This window comes from Heteronotia binoei, chromosome 4 (assembly GCF_032191835.1).
Source record: "Heteronotia binoei isolate CCM8104 ecotype False Entrance Well chromosome 4, APGP_CSIRO_Hbin_v1, whole genome shotgun sequence".
Lineage (NCBI taxonomy): Eukaryota > Metazoa > Chordata > Lepidosauria > Squamata > Gekkonidae > Heteronotia > Heteronotia binoei.
In genome coordinates, this window is record NC_083226.1 from 149,158,945 (window position 1) to 149,181,287 (window position 22,343).

At 46.1% G+C, this 22,343-nt stretch overlaps 1 protein-coding gene across 1 annotated transcript in view; it reads right to left on the reverse strand.

Moving 5' to 3' along the window:
• ITGA1 (integrin subunit alpha 1) overlaps positions 1 to 22,343 on the reverse strand; it is a 107,890-nt gene that overhangs the window by 64,327 nt on the left and 21,220 nt on the right. Inside the window, exons 2-3 of the mRNA XM_060236013.1 lie at positions 1,027 to 1,147; positions 688 to 800 (exon numbers count right to left, since the gene is read on the reverse strand). Of these exons, the coding sequence (XP_060091996.1) occupies positions 688 to 800; positions 1,027 to 1,147 (234 nt within the window). The remainder of the gene's footprint in view (positions 1 to 687; positions 801 to 1,026; positions 1,148 to 22,343) is intronic.

Sequence of the window (22,343 nt, forward strand, 5' to 3'; positions counted from 1 at the left end):
GAGGCTGGCAACCCTAACACCACAAGAAGAAAACTATCAGGAGAAAGTAGCTGGCTTGTGGGAGTTCCCCTTCCACCAAAACCAAAGAGAGGAGTCAGATATTCCTCTTAGATTTGTACTTTAAACAAAGAAGAGGACTCCAGAGAAAGATGCATATGTGGAAGCATCTGTGTTAGACCTGGGCAGTGGCAAGAGGCTTCTGGGTGATCTCAGCTGCTGTGCTTCAGGAATTGCTCTAGTGCTCTCCATGTGCCACCCTTGCTCACATGACTGTTTCTGCATGTGGTCAGGTATGCCAACTTATGTATGTGGGAAATAACAAAAACTTAAATATGTGAAGCAGTCTGAATGACAATGCCTGTGCGCTAACAATAGAACAAACACCCACAATGGATCTCAAACATGGTTCCCACAGTAGCTCCAAAAGCATCCTGCAATGCTCCTGGGGAATGGGGGACCCTCCCAGAAATAACTTGGGGGAATCAGAGGTTTCCCATGGCAGGGGGAGGGAATCAGCAAAAATCTCCTCGGCTTATTCCTGCAGATACTCTAGACAATATCCAAGCCATATATTTTTACATGGAGATTAAAACATCATGTGTGAAGTGAGAACTGTGAAGAAAATACCCTTAACCATCTCTTTGCAGGGCCTGCTGTGAATGTCTACTAAGGTGTTTACTGTCTTACATGGTAAGTTCAGCTTTATGCACGGTGAACCATGATTCTTTCCCACAGGGCATTTGTAGACATCTCCTGTTCGGTTGTGGGGCTGGCCAGACAAAGGAGAACCAATCAGCACCCTGGAAAATGAAAATAGCCACACTCATCTTCTCAATATAGCACAGAATGTTTACACTAGGTAAGTTTAGAAATGGTATTTTAAAGTTACATGTAGTCAGTTGCTTAAATCAGCAACATTGAACAACCATAACAGAGCACAACATATAATTCTATCACAGAATATGAGAAAATCTTATATGGGGAGGGGAGTGGATGGGAAAGATGATCATTAAAAAAAATCCTCACCATTTTCCTTCTTCATTTTCAAACTGCTGAACGGTATAGCCAAACATATCCTCCACAGGGCCACTGAAGGTCATAGTGTCTTTCACATCCACATTGAATTGCAGAGCAAGATGTAGCAGACCTGATTACAAGAAGAAGCATATGATAAAATATTAATTACTGGGTCCAAAAGAAACCAGAACAATTAGTGTCTCTTTCAATCTATGATGAAAGTAGATGAATCACCCTGGGGAGAAATAATATTAAAGATAACTGATATATCCAGTTTGGATCAGTGTGCATTTATACATTATGCATACTTTCTTCTTTTCTATGATTTGTTTTGCAGAATCCACCCACTGGGATTGTGGTATGGAAACAAGCTTGGGGTGTGTATGTGACTTTGAAGTACTGTCAAGTCACTTCTGACTTAAGGGGATCCCAAAACATTCTATCCATTAACAGCCTTGCTCAACTGAGAGCTGTGGCTTCCTTGATTGAGTTAATCCATCTCATTTTGAGCCTTCCTCTTTTCCTGCTGCCTTCGACTTTTCCTAGCATCATCGTCTTTTCCAGTGACTCATCTTCTCGTAATGTGACCAAAGTACAATAGCTTCATTTGGGCCATTTTAGCTTCTAGGGAGAATTTGGGCTTGATTTTATCTAGAATCCACTTGTTCATTTTTTTGGTGGTCCATGGTATTCGTAAAACTCTCCTCCAGCACCACATTTAAATGAATCAACTTTCTTCCTGTCAGCTTGAATGAATTAACTTGACCTTGGTCGTCATCAACACTTCAAGAGGCACTTTCATACATGCTGAATAATGCAGTTTCAATCTACTTCAGTGATCATTTGCAAGTGGATGTTGTCATTTCACACAGTAGTATTCAGTTGCAAAGTGCATTGAAATGGGATTGAAAGTGCATTATTTAGTATATGTGCAAGTTCTCTTCCTTACACTTAAGAATCTTTTCTAGCTTCTATATGACTGCCCTTCCCAGTCTCAATCACTTTTTGATTTCATGACTGCAGGCTCCCTTTTGGTTGATGGAGTGGGTTCCTTCCTTCCTTCCCCCATCCACAAGTTCTCCCAACATGGTAATAAACAGCTGCTAGGTTGGTGCTTGTTTCCATAGGGAAAAAGTCACCAGGAAAAAGGGATAAGAGCCGCCCTGCCTCAAAACTAGCATTCCTTTCCAAAATGCACCTTCACAGAATCAAACATATGTACAGTGTAGTTCCAACTGATTGTTACACCAGCATGTGTGCAGATATGATTTTTTCAAAGCAAATACAAAAGGTATTTTGCCGATTAAGTCAGCAGCTACCTGTGGCCACTTTAATATAATGACTATCCTACTGAATTTGGACAATGGAGACTTGGGGGTAAAAATCTCTGCTGTTATGGAACTTCCTAAGTGAACTTGGTTTAGTCAGTATTTCTCAGTCTAAATAATTTCAAAGGGCTACTGTTAATGCAAATTGGGGGAATGAGTCAATATATGTAACAATGAGCTCTTTAGAAGAAGGGCAAAGCTAATTTAATGTCCAGAATTCCCCAAATCTCTGAGGTGGGTTTTTTATCATACAGATTTGGAATAACTAGAGTTTTCTGCAGTGCCATGACATGATGATCTGTACCAATAAGTGATATTGCAGCATCACACAATGTTGGTCTCGCTCGCACCCTCATTTTGCTCCTGTTGTTTCCTCAAGCAGAAGCAGGAACTTGGGGATATATGGGAAGTTGCCTGTCATAGCTTTAGTGGGCAACCTGACAAACCTACACATGACTGACGCAAGTTCTTCTGAATGAGCATTCCCTGCTTCCTGGTCTGGTTTTGGGACAAAACTCCATGGTTTGAACCCAATTTTATCTCAGAGTGTGCCCCCAAAAGTAGAGCATCACTGCACAACATCATGACATGACGACATCACATCCACATGTGTCATTTTGTTGGGGACAACATCATCCACTCCTGGAATACTCGCCAGATACCCCTACTGGCACAACAAGGGGACCTGACAACCTTATACTCCACTTTTCTCTACCCTAAGGAGTTTCAAAGTGGCTTACAATCATGTTCCCTTTCTCTCTCCAAAACAGGTACTTTGTGAGACAGGTGGGGCTGAAAAACTTCTGAGACAACTGAGGCTGGCTGAAGGTCACCCAGAAGGGCTCATGTAGAGGAGTGGGGAATGAAACCTGGCTCTCCAGATCAGAGGTCACTGCTTTTAACCACTATACTATGCTGACTCTCTAGGTAGAGCTTAGCTCAGGTTATTCATCTTTTCTTAGTACCAGTTGCAACCTAAAAAAAAAGTAGCACAAATTGATCTTCCATAATGTCCTTTATTTAAATTTTTTTTACTATTGAATGGCAAACTTTCATAAAACATCACAATCCAAAAATGCAGTAGAGAACATGTATCTGCTATTGATGATAAACTTCCATAGATAATTCATCTACTGTTCTGCTCCACCTATTCACTTCTGAACAAAATGCTCTATCGATTCAAATTCAGACAGCAGGCACCACCCCAAAATGGCACAGCTAACCACCAAATAACTGCCCGTGGTGGTAGCTGGAGCTAATCATGAAATGTTGAGACATTCCAAGCAAATAAACCCCCTATTATAGAGGCAACTGCCTTCAATATAAGTGTTTCTGGTGTTTCTTGGACTGTTCTGAGCACACAAGTCTCAAATTAAGTGGATGAAAGCCAGGGTTCTTTGTATGGGGGAAGCAGAAAGTTGGCACCAAGAACCAGAGTAGCAAAGCCCATGGGGTCACTAATTTAGTATCTAACAGCATGAGGAAAACCAAAAGGGATAGGAAGAGGAAAATAAGCAATTCCAGGCACAAATTCTTATTGCATAATGGCCAAGTAGAATGTCTGCTGCAGGAGACAGCTCTGGGATGAGAGATCTCAGTTGGTGATAGGATGTAGTTATAACAAATAGCAGGCATAAAGCCATAAGGTTTATGATGAGAATGCTGTAAATCTGAGGTAAGAATAAATGTCAAAATAGGCTGATGTACTTTCTTTAAAAACATTAAAATATACATTCCCAAAGAAGCTACTGTAAAAATCCAAAACCGGTATAAGACTCTTACCGATTCCTCACTAGCAGTCACTCCACCCCTGGGCTTCTGCTTTCCTCGGAGCAAGCAACCGATCCCCCACTAGTTGTTGCAAGCTGCATTCTGACTTGCGGCTCCCTCCAATTTCCCTCAGTTTCTGGATCTCAAAAAAATAAGACCAAGTCGCCACTGGGGGTTGGGGATAGGAGGGAGCCACGAGTCAAAATGTGGCTGTGCATGACTAGTGAGGAATTGGTCGCTTGCTCCAAGGAAAGCAGAAGCCTAGGGATGGAGCAACTGCTAGTGAGGAATTGGTATCTGCGTTAAAAAGAACAAGAAGAATATAACCAAAATGTTCTACATATGATAAGGACACCAAAGAATCAACTCCAGGAAGAAAACACAGCTGCAGTGTTTGAACATATGAACATATGAAGCTGCCTTATACTGAATCAGACCCTCGGTCCATCAAAGTCAGTATTGTCTACTCAGAATGGCAGTGGCTCTCCAGGGTCTTTGGTGTTTCTTACAGCACAAATACATTCAAGCTATTATAAGAACACTGAAGAGCTTAGGACAGGGGTATCAAACGCATTTGTTATGAGGTCTGGATCTGACATAAATGAGACCTTGTCTGGTAGGGTTGCCAAGTCCAATTCAAAAAATATCTGGGGACTTTGGGGGTGGAGCCAGGAGACATTGGGGGTGGAGCCAGGAGACATTGGGGCGGAGCCAGGAACAAGGGTGTGACAAGCATAATTGAACTCCAAGGGAGTTCTGGCCATCACATTTAAAGGAACCGCACACCTTTTTAAATGTCTTCCTTCCATAGGAAATAATGAAGGATAGGGGCACATAAGAACATAAGAGAAGCCATGTTGGATCAGGCCAATGGCCCATCCAGTCCAACACTCTGGTCGTTTTCGCACTCACCTCCAGCCAGCACGACCCCCCTCTTCACCGCGCAGGATCTGCGCGGATTTCGCACTAAATGCCGCGGAGCAGCCTTTTGCGCCGGAAACTCTCGTCGCAAAAGCCGCGCAAACGCCAAACTGCTTTTTGGCGATTTACGTTTGAGCGGCTTTTGCGCCGGGAGTTTCCGGCGCAAAAGGCTGCTCCGCGGCATTTAGTGCGAAATCCGCGCAGATCCTGCGTGGTGAAGAGGGGGTCGCGCCGGCTGGAGGTGAGTGCGAAAACGACCTCTGTGTCACACAGTGGCAAAAAAAATTATATATACACATACACTGTGGCTAATAGCCACTGATGGACCTCTGCTCCATATTTTTATCTAAACCCCTCTTGAAGGTGGCTATGCTTGTGGCTGCCACCACCTCCTGTGGCAGTGAATTCCACATGTTAATCACCCTTTGGGTGAAGAAGTATTTCCTTTTATCCGTTTTAACCTGGCTGCTCAGCAATCTCATCGAATGCCCACGAGTTCTTGTATTGTGAGAAAGGGAGATCATAAATAGATCCCTCACCGAGGGGCACTTTCCAACGCCCTTGAAAGAGGCGCTGGTTCGCCCTCTTTTAAAAAAATGTACAGCAGACCCGGCCGAATTGGCGAATTACCGGCCGGTGTCCAATTTACCATTTTTAGGTAAAATCATTGAGAGGGCAGTGGCGTTGCAGCTTCAGAGGTTCCTAGATGACGCTTCCGTCCTTGACCCGTGCCAGTCTGGGTTCCGACCGGGCCATGGGACGGAGACGGTGCTGGTCGCCTTGGTAGATGACCTCCAGCGACATCTGGATCGGGGCGGCACTGCGGTACTGATGTTACTAGACCTGTCGGCGGCATTTGATACAGTCGACCATCAGTTACTAAAGTGCCGCCTCGCCGACATAGGGGTTGGGGGGTTGGCCTTGCAATGGCTTTCCTCCTTCCACTCCGGTCGGGGACAAAGGGTGGCTATTGGGGGGGAGCGATCCCAGAGGCGCACACTTGATTGTGGGGTGCCTCAGGGGGCAGTTCTCTCCCCAATGTTATTTAACATTTATATGCGCCCCCTTGCCCAGATTGTCCGGAGGTTTGGGCTGGGTTGCCATCAATATGCGGATGACACCCAGCTCTATCTGCTAATGGACGGCCGGCCCGACTCCGCCCCGGGGAATCTGGATCGGGCTTTACAGGCTGTAGCGACGTGGCTCAGGTTGAGTGGGCTGAAGTTGAATCCAGCGAAGACAGAGGTCCTTTGCGTGGATCGCGGCGCTCTAGGAGGGGAAATAGCTCTCCCAACCTTCGACGGCGCGCTATTGAAACCCGCGCGCCAGGTAAAGAGTTTGGGCATTTTACTGGAGCCTTCATTGTCAATGGAGGCCCAGATAGCAGCCACTGCCAAGTCAGCATTCTTCCATCTGAAGCGGGCAAGGCAGTTGGCCCCCTTCCTGGAGCGTCGCGACCTCGCAACAGTGATCCATGCAACGGTCACCTCAAGACTGGACTACTGTAATGCCCTCTACTTGGGGCTACCTCTGTGCCGGACTCGGAAGCTGCAGCTGGTGCAGAACGCGTCGGCCAGGCTATTATTGGGGCTCTCAAAATGGGAGCACATACGGCCGGGACTGCGCGAACTGCACTGGCTGCCAATCACCTACCGAGTCCAGTACAAAGTGTTGGTTATTACCTTTAAAGCCCTATATGGCCGAGGACCAGCCTACCTAAGGGACCGTCTCTCCCCATATGAACCCCAGAGGGCACTGAGGTCGATGGGCAAAAATAAATTGACTATCCCTGGGCCGAGAGAGGTCAAACTTCAAAACATCAGAACTCGGGCCTTCTCAGCCGCGGCTCCTGTACTGTGGAATCAGCTCCCGGAGGAAGTGCGGGCCCTGCGGAACCTTGACCAGTTCCGCGGGGCCTGCAAGACCGCTCTTTTTAGGCAAGCCTATGCTGATATCTGCTGAGTTGCTAAGAATAAGGAGCCGCCATCTACTATACGACTATGGAACCATCTAAACTGGCAGAACCAGCGCCAAACAAGTTTACTGCTGCCAGATTTATTCTATGTAATGAATCATGTATTTTAAATATTTTAACTTAATTAACTGGTTTTTATGTTTAATTTCTTTAATTGTTAAATTTTAAAGTTTTATCCTTTGTTAAATATGTGAAATGTTGTTAGCCGCCCTGAGCCGCCTAGGCGGGGAGGGCGGGATATAAATGTAAATATAAATAAATAAATAAAATAAAGAAAAGTACTTCTTTCTCTACTTTCTCCATCCAATGCATTATCTTGTAAACCTCTATCATGTCACCCCGCAGTCGACGTTTCTCCAAGCTAAAGAGTCCCAAGCGTTTCAACCTTTCTTCATAGGGAAAGTGTTCCAGCCCTTTAATCATTTTAGTTGCCCTTTTCTGGACTTTCTCCAATGCTATAATATCCTTTTTGAGGTGCGGCTACCAGAACTGCACACAGTACTCCAAATGAGACCGCACCATCGATTTATACAGGGGCATTATGATACTGGCTGATTTGTTTTCAATTCCCTTCCTAATAATTCCCAGCATGGTGTTGGCCTTTTTTATTGCAAACGCACACTGTCTTGACATTTTCAGTGAGTTATCTACCACGACCCCAAGATCTCTCTCTTGGTCAGTCTCTGCCAGTTCACACCCCATCAACTTGTATTTGTAGCTTGGATTATTGGCCCCAATATGCATTACTTTGCACTTGGCCACATTGAACCGCATCTGCCACGTTGACGCCCACTCACCCAGCCTCAACAGATCCCTTTGGAGTTCCTCACAATCCTCTCTGGTTCTCACCACCCTGAACAATTTAGTGTCATCAGCAAACTTGGCCACTTCACTGCTCACTCCCAACTCTAAATCATTTATGAACAAGTTAAAGAGCATGGGACCCAGTACTGAGCCCTGCGGCACCCCACTGCTTACCGTCCTCCACTGCGAAGACTGCCCATTTATACTCACTCTCTGCTTCCTATTAATTAGCCAGTTTTTGATCCACAAGAGGACCTGTCCTTTTACTCCATGACTCTCAAGCTTTCTAAGGAGTCTTTGATGAGGAACTTTATCAAAAGCTTTCTGGAAGTCAAGGTAAACAACATCTATCGGGTCTCCTTTGTCCACATGTTTGTTCACCCCCTCAAAGAAATGTAACAGGTTAGTGAGGCAAGATCTTCCCTTGCAGAACCCATGCTGAGTCTTCCTCAATAACCCATGTTCATCAATGTGCCTACTCATTCTGTCCTTGATAATGGTTTCTACCAACTTTCCCGATATTGAAGTCAAACTGACAGGCCTGTAATTTCCAGGATCTCCTCTGGAACCCTTTTTAAAGATGGGGGTGACATTTGCTACCTTCCAGTCCTCAGGAACGGAGGCAGATTTCAATGAAAGATTACAGATTTTTGTTAGAAGATCCACAAGTTCAATTTTGAGTTCTTTCAGAACTCTCAGATGTATGCCATCCGGACCTGGTGACTTATTAGTTTTTAATTTGTCTATCAGTTGTAGGACCTCCTCTTTTGTCACCTCAATCTGACTCACGTCTTTCAACACCCCTTCCAAAATTTGTGGTTCTGGGGTGGGCAAAAAGTTCTCGTCTTCCACAGTGAAGATGGAGGCAAAAAAATTCATTCAGCTTCTCAGCCATTTCCCTATCCTCCTTCAGTAATCCTTTTACCCCATGGTCATCCAAGGGCCCCACTGCCTCCCTGGCTGGTTTCCTACTTCTAATATATTTGAATAATATATTTGAAGAAATTTTTATTGTTGGTCTTTATGTTTTTTGCAATATGCTCCTCATAGACCCTTTTTGCCTGCCTGATCACAGTCTTGCATTTGATTTGCCACAGCCTGTGTTCCCTTTTACTAATCTCACTTGGACTGGTTTTCCACCGCTTAAAGGAGTCCTTCTTACCTTTTACAGCTTCCATTACTTTGTTTGTTAACCATGCAGGCCTTTTCTTATGCCTGCTTGTGCCTTTCCTAACTTGTGGTATGTATTTTATCTGAGCTTCTAGGATTATAGTTTTAAATAGTGTCCAAGCTTCCCCAAGGGTTTTGACCGTATTTACCTTTCCTTTCAGTTTCCTCCTCACATGCCTCCTCATCTCAGTGTATTTACCCCTTTTAAAGTTAAACGTGGTTGTGGCGGTCATTTTGGGCAACTCCCTATTTATACAAACGGTGAAATCAATAACATTATGGTCACTGCTCCCAAGCGGCGCAATCACTTTTACATCTCTCACCAAGTCTTGGGCATTACTTAGGACTAAATCCAGGATCGCCCCACCCCTGGTAGGTTCTGAGACCATCTGCTCCATAGCACAGTCATTGAGAGCATCAAGAAACTCAATCTCTTTCTCTATACCAGAACACATATTGACCCAATCAATTTGCGGGTAGTTAAAATCACCTATTACGACACAGTTTATACGTTTAGCCGCTATCTTTAAGTCTTCCATCATATTATAATCGTCCTCTCTCTTTTGATTTGGTGGGCGATAACAAACTCCCATAGTTAAATTTCCTTTTGGGCCCTCTATTTCAACCCAAAGCATTTCTAAAAGTGAATCTAATTCTCTGACCTCAGTCTTACTGGACCGTATATCCTCTCTGACATACAGAGCCACCCCACCTCCAACCCTTCCCTCCCTATCCTTCCGATATAAGTTATATCCAGGAATCACCGTATCCCACTGATTCTCCTCATTCCACCAAGTTTCTGAAATTCCCACAATGTCTATGTTTTCTCCCAACACTAAACATTCCAATTCATCAATTTTACTTTGAACACTTCTAGTATTTGCATACAAACATCTATAATTTCCCAGGCAAGCTAGGCCCACCACCTTCCTCCTGCCGCCTCGAGACTCTGGCAGACAGTCCACACTGTTTGTCACCATCACAGTGGACAACTCTGGTCTGTTACCCGGTAGAAAAATAGCAGCCAACCCTTCATCTCTTTGAGACGAGTCCTCCCGAACCGGAGACATTTCATCTCCTGTCGGCTTTCCCCCAACATTTAGTTTAAAAACTGCTCTGCCACCTTTTTGATTTTAAGCGCCAGCAGCCTGGTTCCATCCGGGGACAAGTGGAGACCGTCTCTTTTGTACAGCTCCCTCTTGTTCCAGAAAGCATCGCAGTGCCTAACAAACTTAAACCCTTCCTCCTTACACCATCGTCTCCTCCACACATTGAGACTTCTAATTTGTGCCTGTCTCTCCTGCCCTGCACGTGGAACAGGTAGCACTTCCAAGAAGGCTACCTTGGAGGTCCTGGCCTTAAGTCTCCCGCCTAGCAGCCTAAGTTTTTCCTCCAGAACCTCACGACTGCATTTCCCCACATCGTTGGTGCCAACATGCACCACGACCACAGGCTCCTCCCCAGCACTGTCTATCAGCCTATCTACTACACGCATAATGTCCGCTACCTTCGCACCAGGCAGGCAAGTCACCATACGGTCAGTATGCGGTTTCGCCACCCAGCTGTCTACTTGCCTAAGGATCAAATCACCAACTACCAACCCCCCCCCTCCCATGCTCAGGGATGGTTCCTTGGCGCGAAAGGATTCCCGCTCACCAACCGAAGAAGAGGTCCCTTCTGAGGGTGCATTCCCCTTATCCTCAGCACGGTGCCCTGTTCCCTCTCAAACCTCACGCTCTCTGGCAGCAACGGGGCTGCTACGTTCAGAGTGGGGCTCATCTAATACACCCCCGAGAGTCTTCCCCAAGTGCCTAACTGACCGTCTCTGCTTCTCCAGGGCAGTCACCTCGGCCTCAAGGGTATGAACCCGTTCCCTGAGGACCAGGAGCTCCTTGCATCGAGCACACACCCAAGACTTCTGTCCTTTGGGCAGATAGTCGTACATGTGACACTCAGTGCATGTTGGAGCAAGAATCTACATAAACCCAGTCTGACAGCTACAGTATGACAGCTGGTGATCTAGCTGCCAGGCTAGGTCACAGTGACCTGATCAGCAGACCGGCTTGAGCCGGCAGAAGCCAAGTGATGCAATCTGCTGAGTCAGCATGGCCAGGATTGGCTGCTTGGACTATATATGATCTGTGTGTGCATCACACAGGTCTCTCCCTGTGAGATGGTGGTTAGGCGAAGCACTTTGTCCGTGGAGGTGATATTGTATAGACTGCACAAGAGAGCACTTGTCGTGTATATATGTTAATACACCTTTTGGCACTAGTTGCACGTGTCGGCCTGATTTTCTTTCCTGAAGCCCTGTGTCGGGCAAGTCATCTCCCTCACTCTGCTACTCCCGCTCCGACAGGGTTATGGGCCCAGGGCGGTTCCGCTGCGCGGAGGAGAGAGTTGAGAGTTGAGCTGACTGTGAGTTTGGAAAGAGCCGGAGGCGAGGAACGCCGGTGAAGGACACAGAAGCACCACCGTTCTCTGTTTGAGAGCCAGAGGGACGTCGGCAGCCAGCTGTGAGGAGGAGTCGGCACGATGGCTCAGCAACAGCTTGGAGTAGCCGTTGAGAAGCTCACCTCAGCCAACTACGCGGTGTGGAGCCTGAGAATGCAACACTACCTCAAGCGTGAAGGGCAATGGCTGTTCGTGAGTAACCCCCCTGCTGACTTATCTCCTGCCGAGACTGTGTTATCGGATAAGGCACTGGCCAACATAGTGCTGTCTATAGGAGATGACCAGCTGGTTTATGTGCGAGGGAAGGACGCTCCCAAGGCTGCCTGGGACGCGTTGAGTGCGGTGCATGTTAGCACCACTGCTGGTTCCCTCATGGCCTTGACAAGGAGGATGTTCCGCACCGTTATGCCGGCTGGAGGGTGTGTGAAAGATCACATCAAACGGCTAACGGACTGTTCCGTTGAGCTGGAGGCAAGAGGCAAGACTGTAGCTCCAGACGACAGAGTGTACATTTTGCTGTCGTCGTTGCCACCTGAGTACACTCCCCTGATAACTTCTCTGGAGACGGTGGACGTAGCGACCCTGACCATGGAATACGTCTGTGCCCACCTGCTTGACTTCCAAGAGAGAATTGCGGCCGTGAGCTGTCCGGGGGTGTCGGCCGGGCAGCGTGCTGTTATCGGTGTGTCCGGGAAGACAGCCAAGAATGAGCCAGCTTTTGCTGCTGGCAGGCGTCCGAAGGTGGAGGAAGTGGAGCCGACTGCGTTTGCAGTCCGTCGCTGCTATGGATGCGGGTCGTCGCAGCACCTGCTCCGAGCTTGCCCTGAGAGGGAGAAGAGGCGGGGGCGTGTGCGGCGAGAGCGGAGGACCGCCAGCCCGTGTGAGGAAGCAACCCGGCTGGTCACGTCTGCAGTAGAGAGCACAGGGTCTGCTTGGATTTTAGACTCCGGGGCAACGAGCCATCTCTGCTGCGAGAAGGAGTTGTTGAAAAACATTGACAGTCCTGAGCATAAGTATGTGAGATTGGCTGATGGGACCACTGCCAATTCTGTTTGCTCAGGCAATGTGGAATTTCCTGCACTGAAATGTATGTTGCAAAATGTGTTGTATGTACCCTCACTGCAGTCTAACCTGTTGAGTGTTAGCACACTGTTTGACCAGGGATACCAGGTGAGATTTGAGAAAACCTGCTGCAAAATCCTGGGAGGTGGGGGAAAGTTGCTTGTGACAGGAAAGAGGGAAGGTAAACTGTATGTGGTCCAGAGTGATTGTGCCCAGGTGGCTCAGGTGTCGAATGAGCCTGTGCACAATAATTGTATACATTTGCTCCATAGGAGACTTGGGCACTGCGGATTTAGGGCGTTAAAGAAAACCCTGGAGCTTGTGCCTAGTTTGAAAGTAAATCCTTGCAAATGTTACTTGGATTGCCAGGTCTGCAAGAAGACCAAAAGCAAGGCGTGTGCTGTTGCTAAAGAAAGCTCAAGGGAAAGCACACGAGCCCTGGAACTAGTCCATTTAGACGTTATTGGCCCATTGCCAAAGAGTCTGTCGGGGAGGAGATACTGCTTGGTGGCCACCGACGACCACACGAGGTACGCGTGGGTTTTCACCATGGTGCATAAGTCTGAGGTGTATAAGACATTCACCAAGTGGGTCAAAGCAGTGGAGAGACAATTAGGGGTTAATCTCCTAGCTGTACAAACCGACAGAGGGGGGGAATTCTTATCTAACCAGATGAAACGTTGGCTGGAGAACAAGGGCATCGCCCACCGTCTGACGAACCCGGCAACGCCCCGAGAAAATGGGCATGGGGCTGTATTGCAGAATGTGATGTATTGCATGTTAGAGGATGCACAACTGCCAATGACCTATTGGGCAGAAACCATACATGCAGCTGTTTTTTTGCAAAATAGGGTTTGGTGTAATACTGTGAAAAATGTGCCTTACAGGTTACTGTTGAACAAGACCCCAGATTTGAGTTCTTTAAAAGTCTTTGGGTCACGGGCTCGGGTTGGCATCCACTCCACGAGTAGCGGGGAGGGGGATGTCCGGGCAGAGAGCCTAATTTTTCTGGGCTACAAGCCAAGGGCCAGGTGTTATCGTTTCTGCAATAGCAAAAGCAAGATAACACTTAGTAAGAGTGCCCAGTTCAATGAAGAAAGCAGCTGGCCAAGGTTGCACTCCTTGCAGAAACAATTTGTCCTGCTGCCAAGTAGCGATAACGATGTTGGAGCGCAGCCCAGAACTCCAGCCCAGGAGGTGGCACCCAGTGGGGCTGGAGAAGGTGAGCCGAATGCTGGCACAGAGCCTGACGAGCAGAGTCAGGAGGCAGAGCCTCAAATGCAGGAACTGGAGGTAAAGTGTGAGAGTCAGGAGGTTCAACACCCAATTACAGGGGCAGAGCAACCAGCCCAGGAGGTGGGAACAGAGCAACCCGAAGAAGACAAAGCTGGTCCAAGCACAGGGCCACGGGTGTCTGCCAGGTCCACCAAAGGCCAACGTCCCGCTAGGTACAAGTGTCCCTATGTCACTCTGACTGTCAATCCAGACCCACCCGGATTTGAGGAAATGTTAAAAGAAAAGGCTAAGAAATGGAAAGCCTGGGTGGCAGAGTGCGAGGCAAGGGAGAAGGAGGCTGAAGCCAAGCGTCTGAAAGAGCTGGCTGAACAGGAACACGATGATGTGTTTTACAATCATGATGAGTTCCTGAACGAATTCCGGAAAGGGTTCCGAGCTACGTAAATATGAACTGTAATGTTGCTGGTGGACATGTATGTAAACTGTGTAAAGTGTTTTGGTGCACTGGGTTTAAATAGATTAGGAGGTGTGTTGGAGCAAGAATCTACATAAACCCAGTCTGACAGCTACAGTATGACAGCTGGTGATCTAGCTGCCAGGCTAGGTCACAGTGACCTGATCAGCAGACCGGCTTGAGCCGGCAGAAGCCAAGTGATGCAATCTGCTGAGTCAGCATGGCCAGGATTGGCTGCTTGGACTATATATGATCTGTGTGTGCATCACACAGGTCTCTCCCTGTGAGATGGTGGTTAGGCGAAGCACTTTGTCCGTGGAGGTGATATTGTATAGACTGCACAAGAGAGCACTTGTCGTGTATATATGTTAATACACCTTTTGGCACTAGTTGCACGTGTCGGCCTGATTTTCTTTCCTGAAGCCCTGTGTCGGGCAAGTCATCTCCCTCACTCTGCTACTCCCGCTCCGACAGTGCAAAACACTGGAAAGCCCCCAACCCTCTGCTGGCATTCTATCTTCATGATATATATATATTTTAAAATATACAGTCCTCTTTAAATGCTGTTTGTTTAAGTGGCTCCCCTTCTGGAGGGTCAACTTACCTTACCTTAACTTACCATTGGAACTTAGCTTATTGGGAGAACAAGGAAATCAGGGATCTGGGTTCCTGGTCCTTAGGGAGCCCCCAGGCGAAGAGCCACAGGCCAAGAGCCCTTTAGCTCTCGCCCTTTGGCAAGGCGCAGTTTAAAATGCAAAGAGGGTGGAGCAGAGGCACTCCTCAGCAATCAGCAGCAATCACTCTCAATCTCTTTCTCCTTTAGCCCACTCAACCAAACAAAGAGCAAACAAGACCAAACAAACAGCAGTTCCCCTGCTATCACACCTCAGAATTTTAGGCAGCCCCACAAGCTCAGAATGAAGTCTTCCAACACTCAGAAATTCCCAGCAACTTCTACAGCTGCTCTGCTCTGTTGTGCTCCTCTCAGACCTCTGTGAGATGTGCTCAGCCTTTGGCAAGGCACAGCTTAAAATGCATAGAGTGTGGAGCAGAGGCACTCCTCAGCAATCAGCAGCAATCACTCTCAATCTCTTTCTCCTTTAGCCCACTCAACCAAACAAAGAGCAAACAAGACCAAACAAACAGCAGTTCCCCTGCTATCAAACCTCAGAATTTTAGGCAGCCCCACAAGCTCAGAATGAAGTCTTCCAACACTCAGAAATTCCCAGCAACTTCTACAGCTGCTCTGCTCTGTTGTCTCCCAACACTTTTGGCTTTTGGGGCTTTTGGGGCTCATAGAATGGGACCCCCTGGTCCAATCGTTTTGAATCTTGGGAGATACTTTGGGGAGAGTCACTAGATACTATACTGAAAATTTGATGCCTCTACCTCAGAAAACAGCTCCCCCAGAGCCCCCAAAACCTCCAGATCAATTCCCCATTATACCCTATGAGAATTAATCTCCACATAGAGAATAATGCTCAGCAGACGTATCCCCCCCCACCGCATTTCTGGCGACTCTGTAGGGGATGGGCCTGTCTACTCACGAGTTGCTGCCAACTTCTTCAAAGTAACACAGACACACCATCCCAAGAGGAAGCCTTTCAATCAGCGACTGAAGTTTCCGGATGTAGAAACGCACATGGTCCTCCGGGGCCGGAGCTCCCCCCCCGCCGACCAGACTCCCCGAGGAGACGCCACCCGGCAGCCAGAGAGGATGCAAGGACTACAAGTCCCAGCATGCACCTCGCGAAGGGAGGCCGGACTGGAGCGAATAGCAGGCCCGCGGTGGGCGGGTCTTTGTGACCCGGAGGAAGAGAGAAGCCTGAAGCCAGGCAGTGAAAGAGACACAGTGCCGTTCCACCCCCACCCACCCCCGCTATCAGATTTTTAGAGAGCGAGGGATTAGGCTGCTATCCAGGGGTCCCGCGGCAGGCGGGGGGGTGGGGGGGTTGGGAAGCCTATTGCCTGGCCAGGCCATGTCGGACTGGGCCATGTGTGTTCCTATTTAAGATTATGTAGCAGAGGTATAAACTTTACAAAGGAAACAGACAAATACAAAGATTTTTTTAGTGCTTGTCCTTAGAGGTGCTTTTTTTGTATTTCTCCCATGGGGTTCAGGAAACTGGGCAAAGGAAGCTCTGGCTCTTTCCTTCCTTCCCCAGAGGACCAGGAGGGGGAGGAGCCTCAGCCTATAGAGAGACTTGGCTCAATAGCTTTGCTGTGTGAGAGAGAGAGCCTGGCAAAGCAAGCTCTCCCTCCCCCCTTCCTTCCCAAGGGAAGAGCCTCAGCCAAAGGAGAAAAGAGATTTTGCTCTGTAGCTCCTGTGCAAGCCTGGCAAAACAAGCTGTGATGCAGAAGGGAGCAAGAGAGAGGGAGAAAAAAGTAGATGACAGCCAGTTGCTTGGGGGCTTGATAGGAGCCCTCCGGAGGCCTGATTTGGTCCCCAGGCTGCATGTTTGACACCCCTGGCTTAGGATATGAACCTGAAGATGCAGCCATGCATGCCTAGCTAAATTTGCACAGTAAAGTATGACAAACCAGCTTCTTTGCACTCCCATCCTGAAGTTCCTTCATCAGGACTTGTACATAAACTCGGAAAATGGTTCTTGGGGGTTATGTCCACTGGAGAAGAGTGCTTCTCATGAAAAAAGTTGTAGATAATAAAGTGATGCTGGGATTCATGCTCCATTTTATGGGGCCATGATAAGTCTTTCAGCAGCTTGTATAGTTGTTTAAATTGAATCACTGCTTGTGGAAAAAAAAGGAGCAATTGGTTCCATTAATGCTCATACAGTCCTCTGGTAATACAGCAAAATAAGTAAGAAAGGATGGCTTTAAAGTTATTGAGCACCCAGGTGGGAAGGAGACCTTTTAGATAAATTTTCTTGCTATAAGCATCACACCACAGTTGTCGAAGGTTGTAGAAGTTATTCCATACACTGAACACAAATGGAAGAACTGTCTTTAGGGAGGAAGAAAACACACTTGACATATCAAAGTTTTATTTCTATTAGATAAGTCAGTTCTGCAAAACATGCTAGCACGACTAGAAGAAGATACACAGAAATAGCAGGCTTAATCTTTAATGGCTGGAGAGTTTAGCTCACACTCATATCCCAGAATGTATACCATTTTACCTCCTCCCATAAGTGAATAGCTGCCATTTGCTTCTTGGGGTGGTGATGGTGGGGAAGGCAATGCAATACCTGGTGATACTTTTGTGAGGGAGAACATATGCATGAGCATTCAGATTAGCAGGGTTGCCAACTCCCAAATGGAAAATTCCTGGAGATTTGAGGAGGGCAGTTTGTACGGAAAAGATGGACTTCTGCAAGGTATAATGCCAGAGTTCACTCTCCAAAGCAGCCATTTTCTCCAGGAAAATTGATCTCCGTAGTTTGGAGATCAGTGGAAATTCTGGAAGATCTTCAGACCTCATCTGGAGGCTGGCAATACTCAAAGAGTATACAGGCACACACTGGACCCTTTGGGACCCAATGTACAAGCTTTCATTAACACACCTAAGATAATGCGGGGGGCACCCTGGGAGCTCTGGTATGTTATTTGATCTTATGAGTTAGGCATGGGGACAGGGGAGGTATTCGGAGGCTGGGTCCCAACTAAATTGGCGATTTCCACCTTCTTGCTGTAGCCCCGTACCATTCCTCAGGCTCTCATTTGCCAGAAGTGCCATTTCATGGAGGTCAGACAACTGCAAGTGGGAGGGGGGAGGCAGGGAAGTTCCCAATCTGCTTTTGGAAAATTTAGTGTAGATCCTCCTCCTGTTTTGGTTTTTTTTTTTTTTACTTTATTTGGTTTTAAGTTAATGTCTGTTATTACTTTTGTCTTTGAGCCAAGAGGAAAGGTGGGATATAAATATTTTAATAAAAATAAAAATGTGGGATAGGAAGTTCTACTTATTTCACAAAATAAATTGAATTATAGATAAAAGGACACAAAGAGCCCTTACTTTTTGACTTTTGGTATTAAAAACTTAACAGTTATAACAGAACCAATGGGTTGAAATAAAATCAGAAGAGTTTCTGGCTCAACATCAGGAAGAACTTCCTGACAATTAGAGCGGTTCCCCTGTGGAACAGGTTTCCTCAGGAGGTGGTGGGCCCTCCAACCTTGGAGGTTTTTAAACAGAGGCTAGATGATAGGGTTGCCAAGTCAAATTCAAGAAATATCTGGGGACTTTGGGGGCGGAGCCAGGAGACTTTGGGGGTGGAGCCAGGAGACATTGGGGGTGTAGCCAGGAACAAGGGTGTGATAAGCATAATTGAACTCCAAGGGAGTTCTGGCCATCACATTTAAAGGGACAGCACAACTTTTTAAATGCCTTTCTTCCATAGGAAATAATGAAGGATAGGGGCACCATCTTTTGGGGCTCATAGAATTGGACCCCCTGGTCCAATCGTTTTGAAACTTGGGGGGTATTTTGGGGAGAGGCACTATATGCTATACTAAAAATTTGGTGCCTCTACCTCAAAACATAGTCCCCCCAGAGCCCCCAATACCTGTGGATCAATTTCCCATTATTCCCTATGGGAATTGTTCTCCATAGGGAATAATAGAGTGCCCAGTAGACATTTCCCTCCCCCCCCTTTTCTAAAAGGGGGAGGGCCTCCAAACCAGGGAATCCCCTGCCCCCTCCCTCTCTCTCACACACAAATACTTACTGGGTCTTGTTCCTGCAGAACTTTACTTGGCTCAGAAAACGAAAGCAAAACAAAGGAAGGGGCCATTCTCTGAAGCCCTTCCTGTTTCCTGCTCAGCCTTAAAGGCACATATTTTAAAAACGGACCTGCAGGAGCTCTAAAACTACATGGTGATTATGGGGGGCGGGGCTTCCCCCGCTGGCCAGCTGGCTGGGGGCGGGGAGAAGCCTGTGAAAACGGGGGATCCCCCGCTGGGACCTGGGGATTGGGAAGCCTACTAGATGATCATCTGACAGAAATGCTGATCCTTGGAATTTAAGGAAAGATATTTGCAAATTTGCTGGATTCAGGTAGCCAGCTCAAGGTTGACTCAGTTTTCCATCCTTCCGAGGTTGGTAATATGAGTACCCAGTTTGCTGAGGATAAAGTGTAGATTACTGGGGAAGACAATGACAAACTACCCCGTAAAAAAGTCTGCCAAAAAATGTCATAATGTGACATCACCCCATGGATTGGTAACAACTCGGTGCTTCTCAGGAGACTAGTTTTACCTTTTATTTGTGAATTTCCTGCATTGTGCAGGGGTTTGGACTAGATGACCCTGGAGGACCCTTCCAACTCTATTATTCTATATAGAAGAGGTTGTTGGTATTTAAAAGCATACGCTAATTGGCACCTCAGATGACCCAGTAACACTGGTGTTCAGCTGTTTAAAAAATCACAGCAAGAATTCATTTATTTTGCATTTTACACTTATTTAACCATTTATGAGCGGCATTTCTCCCTTGGGGAATTCAAGCCGGTTTACAATATAACAGCAGACTAACAACTAGGACAGCAGATAAAACTTTCTAAACAGCTTGGCTTTCCAGCTACCCAATCTATTTATTCCTACGGGTCACAAAATGAACTGTTCTTCGACTTTACTTCCAGCTTTTTACCCTTAACCTTTTCAGAATAAGAAATGACCTTCTGTTAAATTTCCAAACAACAACAAACATAACAACATCAGGATTCTTTTCCTGAAGACAATTGTTCAGCACAGCAAAAACAGAACCAAGATCTTTCAAAGGTCCCCATTTTCAATAACCAAGACTAGTTTGGATCAAAGGGAAGGCTTTCTTCAGATTCAGCAAATTAAAGCTGGAGCTTATGAAGTTATGTGCATTGCTCATAACTTTACAATGCTATGGCTAACAAGCAAATATAGTAAATAACAGTTTAGCTGAATTTTCTGTGTAGCTGAAGCTGAATATTTGGAAGAGAAGCCATTACCAAACACAGAGATCTAAGAAACTGGATAAATAGTGTAAGAAAACAGCTCTCACATATTCAGCTAAAAGCAGAAAGACTGATCTAAAGGGCAGGGGACAATACTGGTGTTGAGCTAGTGCTGTTTTACAAAATGTAACAGACAATCTTGGAGGGTCATCTCAAATTTGAAAATATGTTCCTTCTGCTGATCCTCTGAAAGATATAGGGTTGGATCCAGCCTATATCCACTAAACATTCTTCATGCCCTTTCTTATTGCAGTCTCCATCACATATGGCTATTGAACATGCAGCTCCCATGATCCCCAATACAACATTTTTTGGTTGTCAAAGGGGGTTCCCTTCCCCATTTCTGACCAGAAGAAAAGCTAGTTTAGGATTACCATATTTTGAAAAGCAAAAAAGAGGACATAATTCCTGACTACTTCAAACAAGTGATCACTATGACAAATGTCATTTTAAATATCCCCATTGATAACTGCTATTAATGAGGAATATTCCTAACATTCCAACCCAAAGAGTATGTTTTCATCAGTTTTTTTTAAAAAAAGACCCCAAAAAGAGGTCACACACAAAAGAGGACATGTCCTCTAAGAAGAGGAAATCTGATAACTCAGATTTCCAACCGGGTTTCTAAAATATCCTTCCTCCCTCCACTCCCACATTCTTCCTCCCTCCACTCTCACATTCTGTCGCAGGCATTCTATATCATTCCAGATGAGATGGCCCAGAAAACCTGAGGGGGAAAACAATGTTCCCCCCACAACTGGAAATTCTGTGAAGCGTTGGAAGAAAAAGTCCAACAAAATAGTTATTTTGGAATGAGTGAAGTTTTTACTTAAAAAAATGAAAATTTTGTGAAACAACCTACTATTTTAACAATGACATATTGATTTTGCTCCGTGCTGTTCACACTACTTAGCACAGGGGTTCCCAACCTGGTACCCTGCCCAGTGTTTTTAGAACGTGAGCAGGACCAGGTGGAGCACTTGCCCAGCAAGACTTCTGATTGGCTAGATTTTTTAAAAGTTACTTTGGCAGCAGCTGCTACGTCAGCATAAGGATCTTCATTGTGTGACTGAAGGAAAGCTGCAATGGGTATTTTCTAGCTGGCTTTGCCTCCACTTTGTGGCTGTGCCCACTACTCTGTCAGTCTTACAAAGGTATATGCAGGCTGAAAAAGACTGGGGGGGTCCTGAGGTAGCAAGTATCTGAGGCAAAAGGTCTCCTCAGCCCCAAACCCCACTTTTGCTTCTGTCCACAAAACTCCTGACTGCTCTGACCAGATTCTTCTATCAGGTACTTTTAGTGGTTTTACATCTCATCAGGTTAACTCAGAGCAAAGGTGTTGAACTCATTTGTTACAAGGACCAAATCTGACAGAAATGTCACTTTGTTGGGCCAGGCCATGTGTGCCATAAAATATAACATGAGGTTCCAGAGATTTAAACTTTATAAAGGTGATTTCAGATGTCGAATGGAAATAGCAGGTGAATGACAATAGGCTTGATTGGATTAGGTGTGGTATGCAGAGGGATATTAGGTGTAGAGATACCAGTGATGGCAATGAGGCAGGAAACCTAGGTCTCAATTCCATCGAGGAGGATGCAAAGAATAAATGGACATAAGTCTGAAATTAGAAACCACAACAATCAGTTGCTGACCTAAGAATAGCAATGCTCTTACAAAGGAATTTCAAAGGAAGATTAGAGAAATTGCTGAATTTGCAATTGATAATGAAGCTCAAAGCAATGTATCCTCCTGGACTGAAATGAGAGCTAGTTTTCCTGTCTCGTTATCAATGTGTGCTGTTATCTGGCATCTGAAATCACTCCTCTCTCCAAGATATAAGGACCAATCCAGGTGTTTTAATTCATATTCAGGGTCTTTTTGAAATAAGAGAAATCCAGATAGGAAGAGAGAAATCAACTTTTAAAAAACCCTTTTCAGAATAAACCAACATAATTTCCTCAGTGTACATTGTGCTTGTCAGAAGAATCCATTCACTCACCCACCCTTCACTGTGCTTGCACACAAAAGCTTATACCTGGAATAAAATGCTGTTGCACAAAAAAGCTTATACCTGGAATAAAATGCTGTTGCTCACAAAAGCTTATACTCTGGAGGAAAAGTTGGTCTTGAAGTTGTTTTGTATATATGAGGTTTATCTTTGTGTCTCTCCTGGACAAACCAGCCACAGAGCTGTGTGTGTGTGG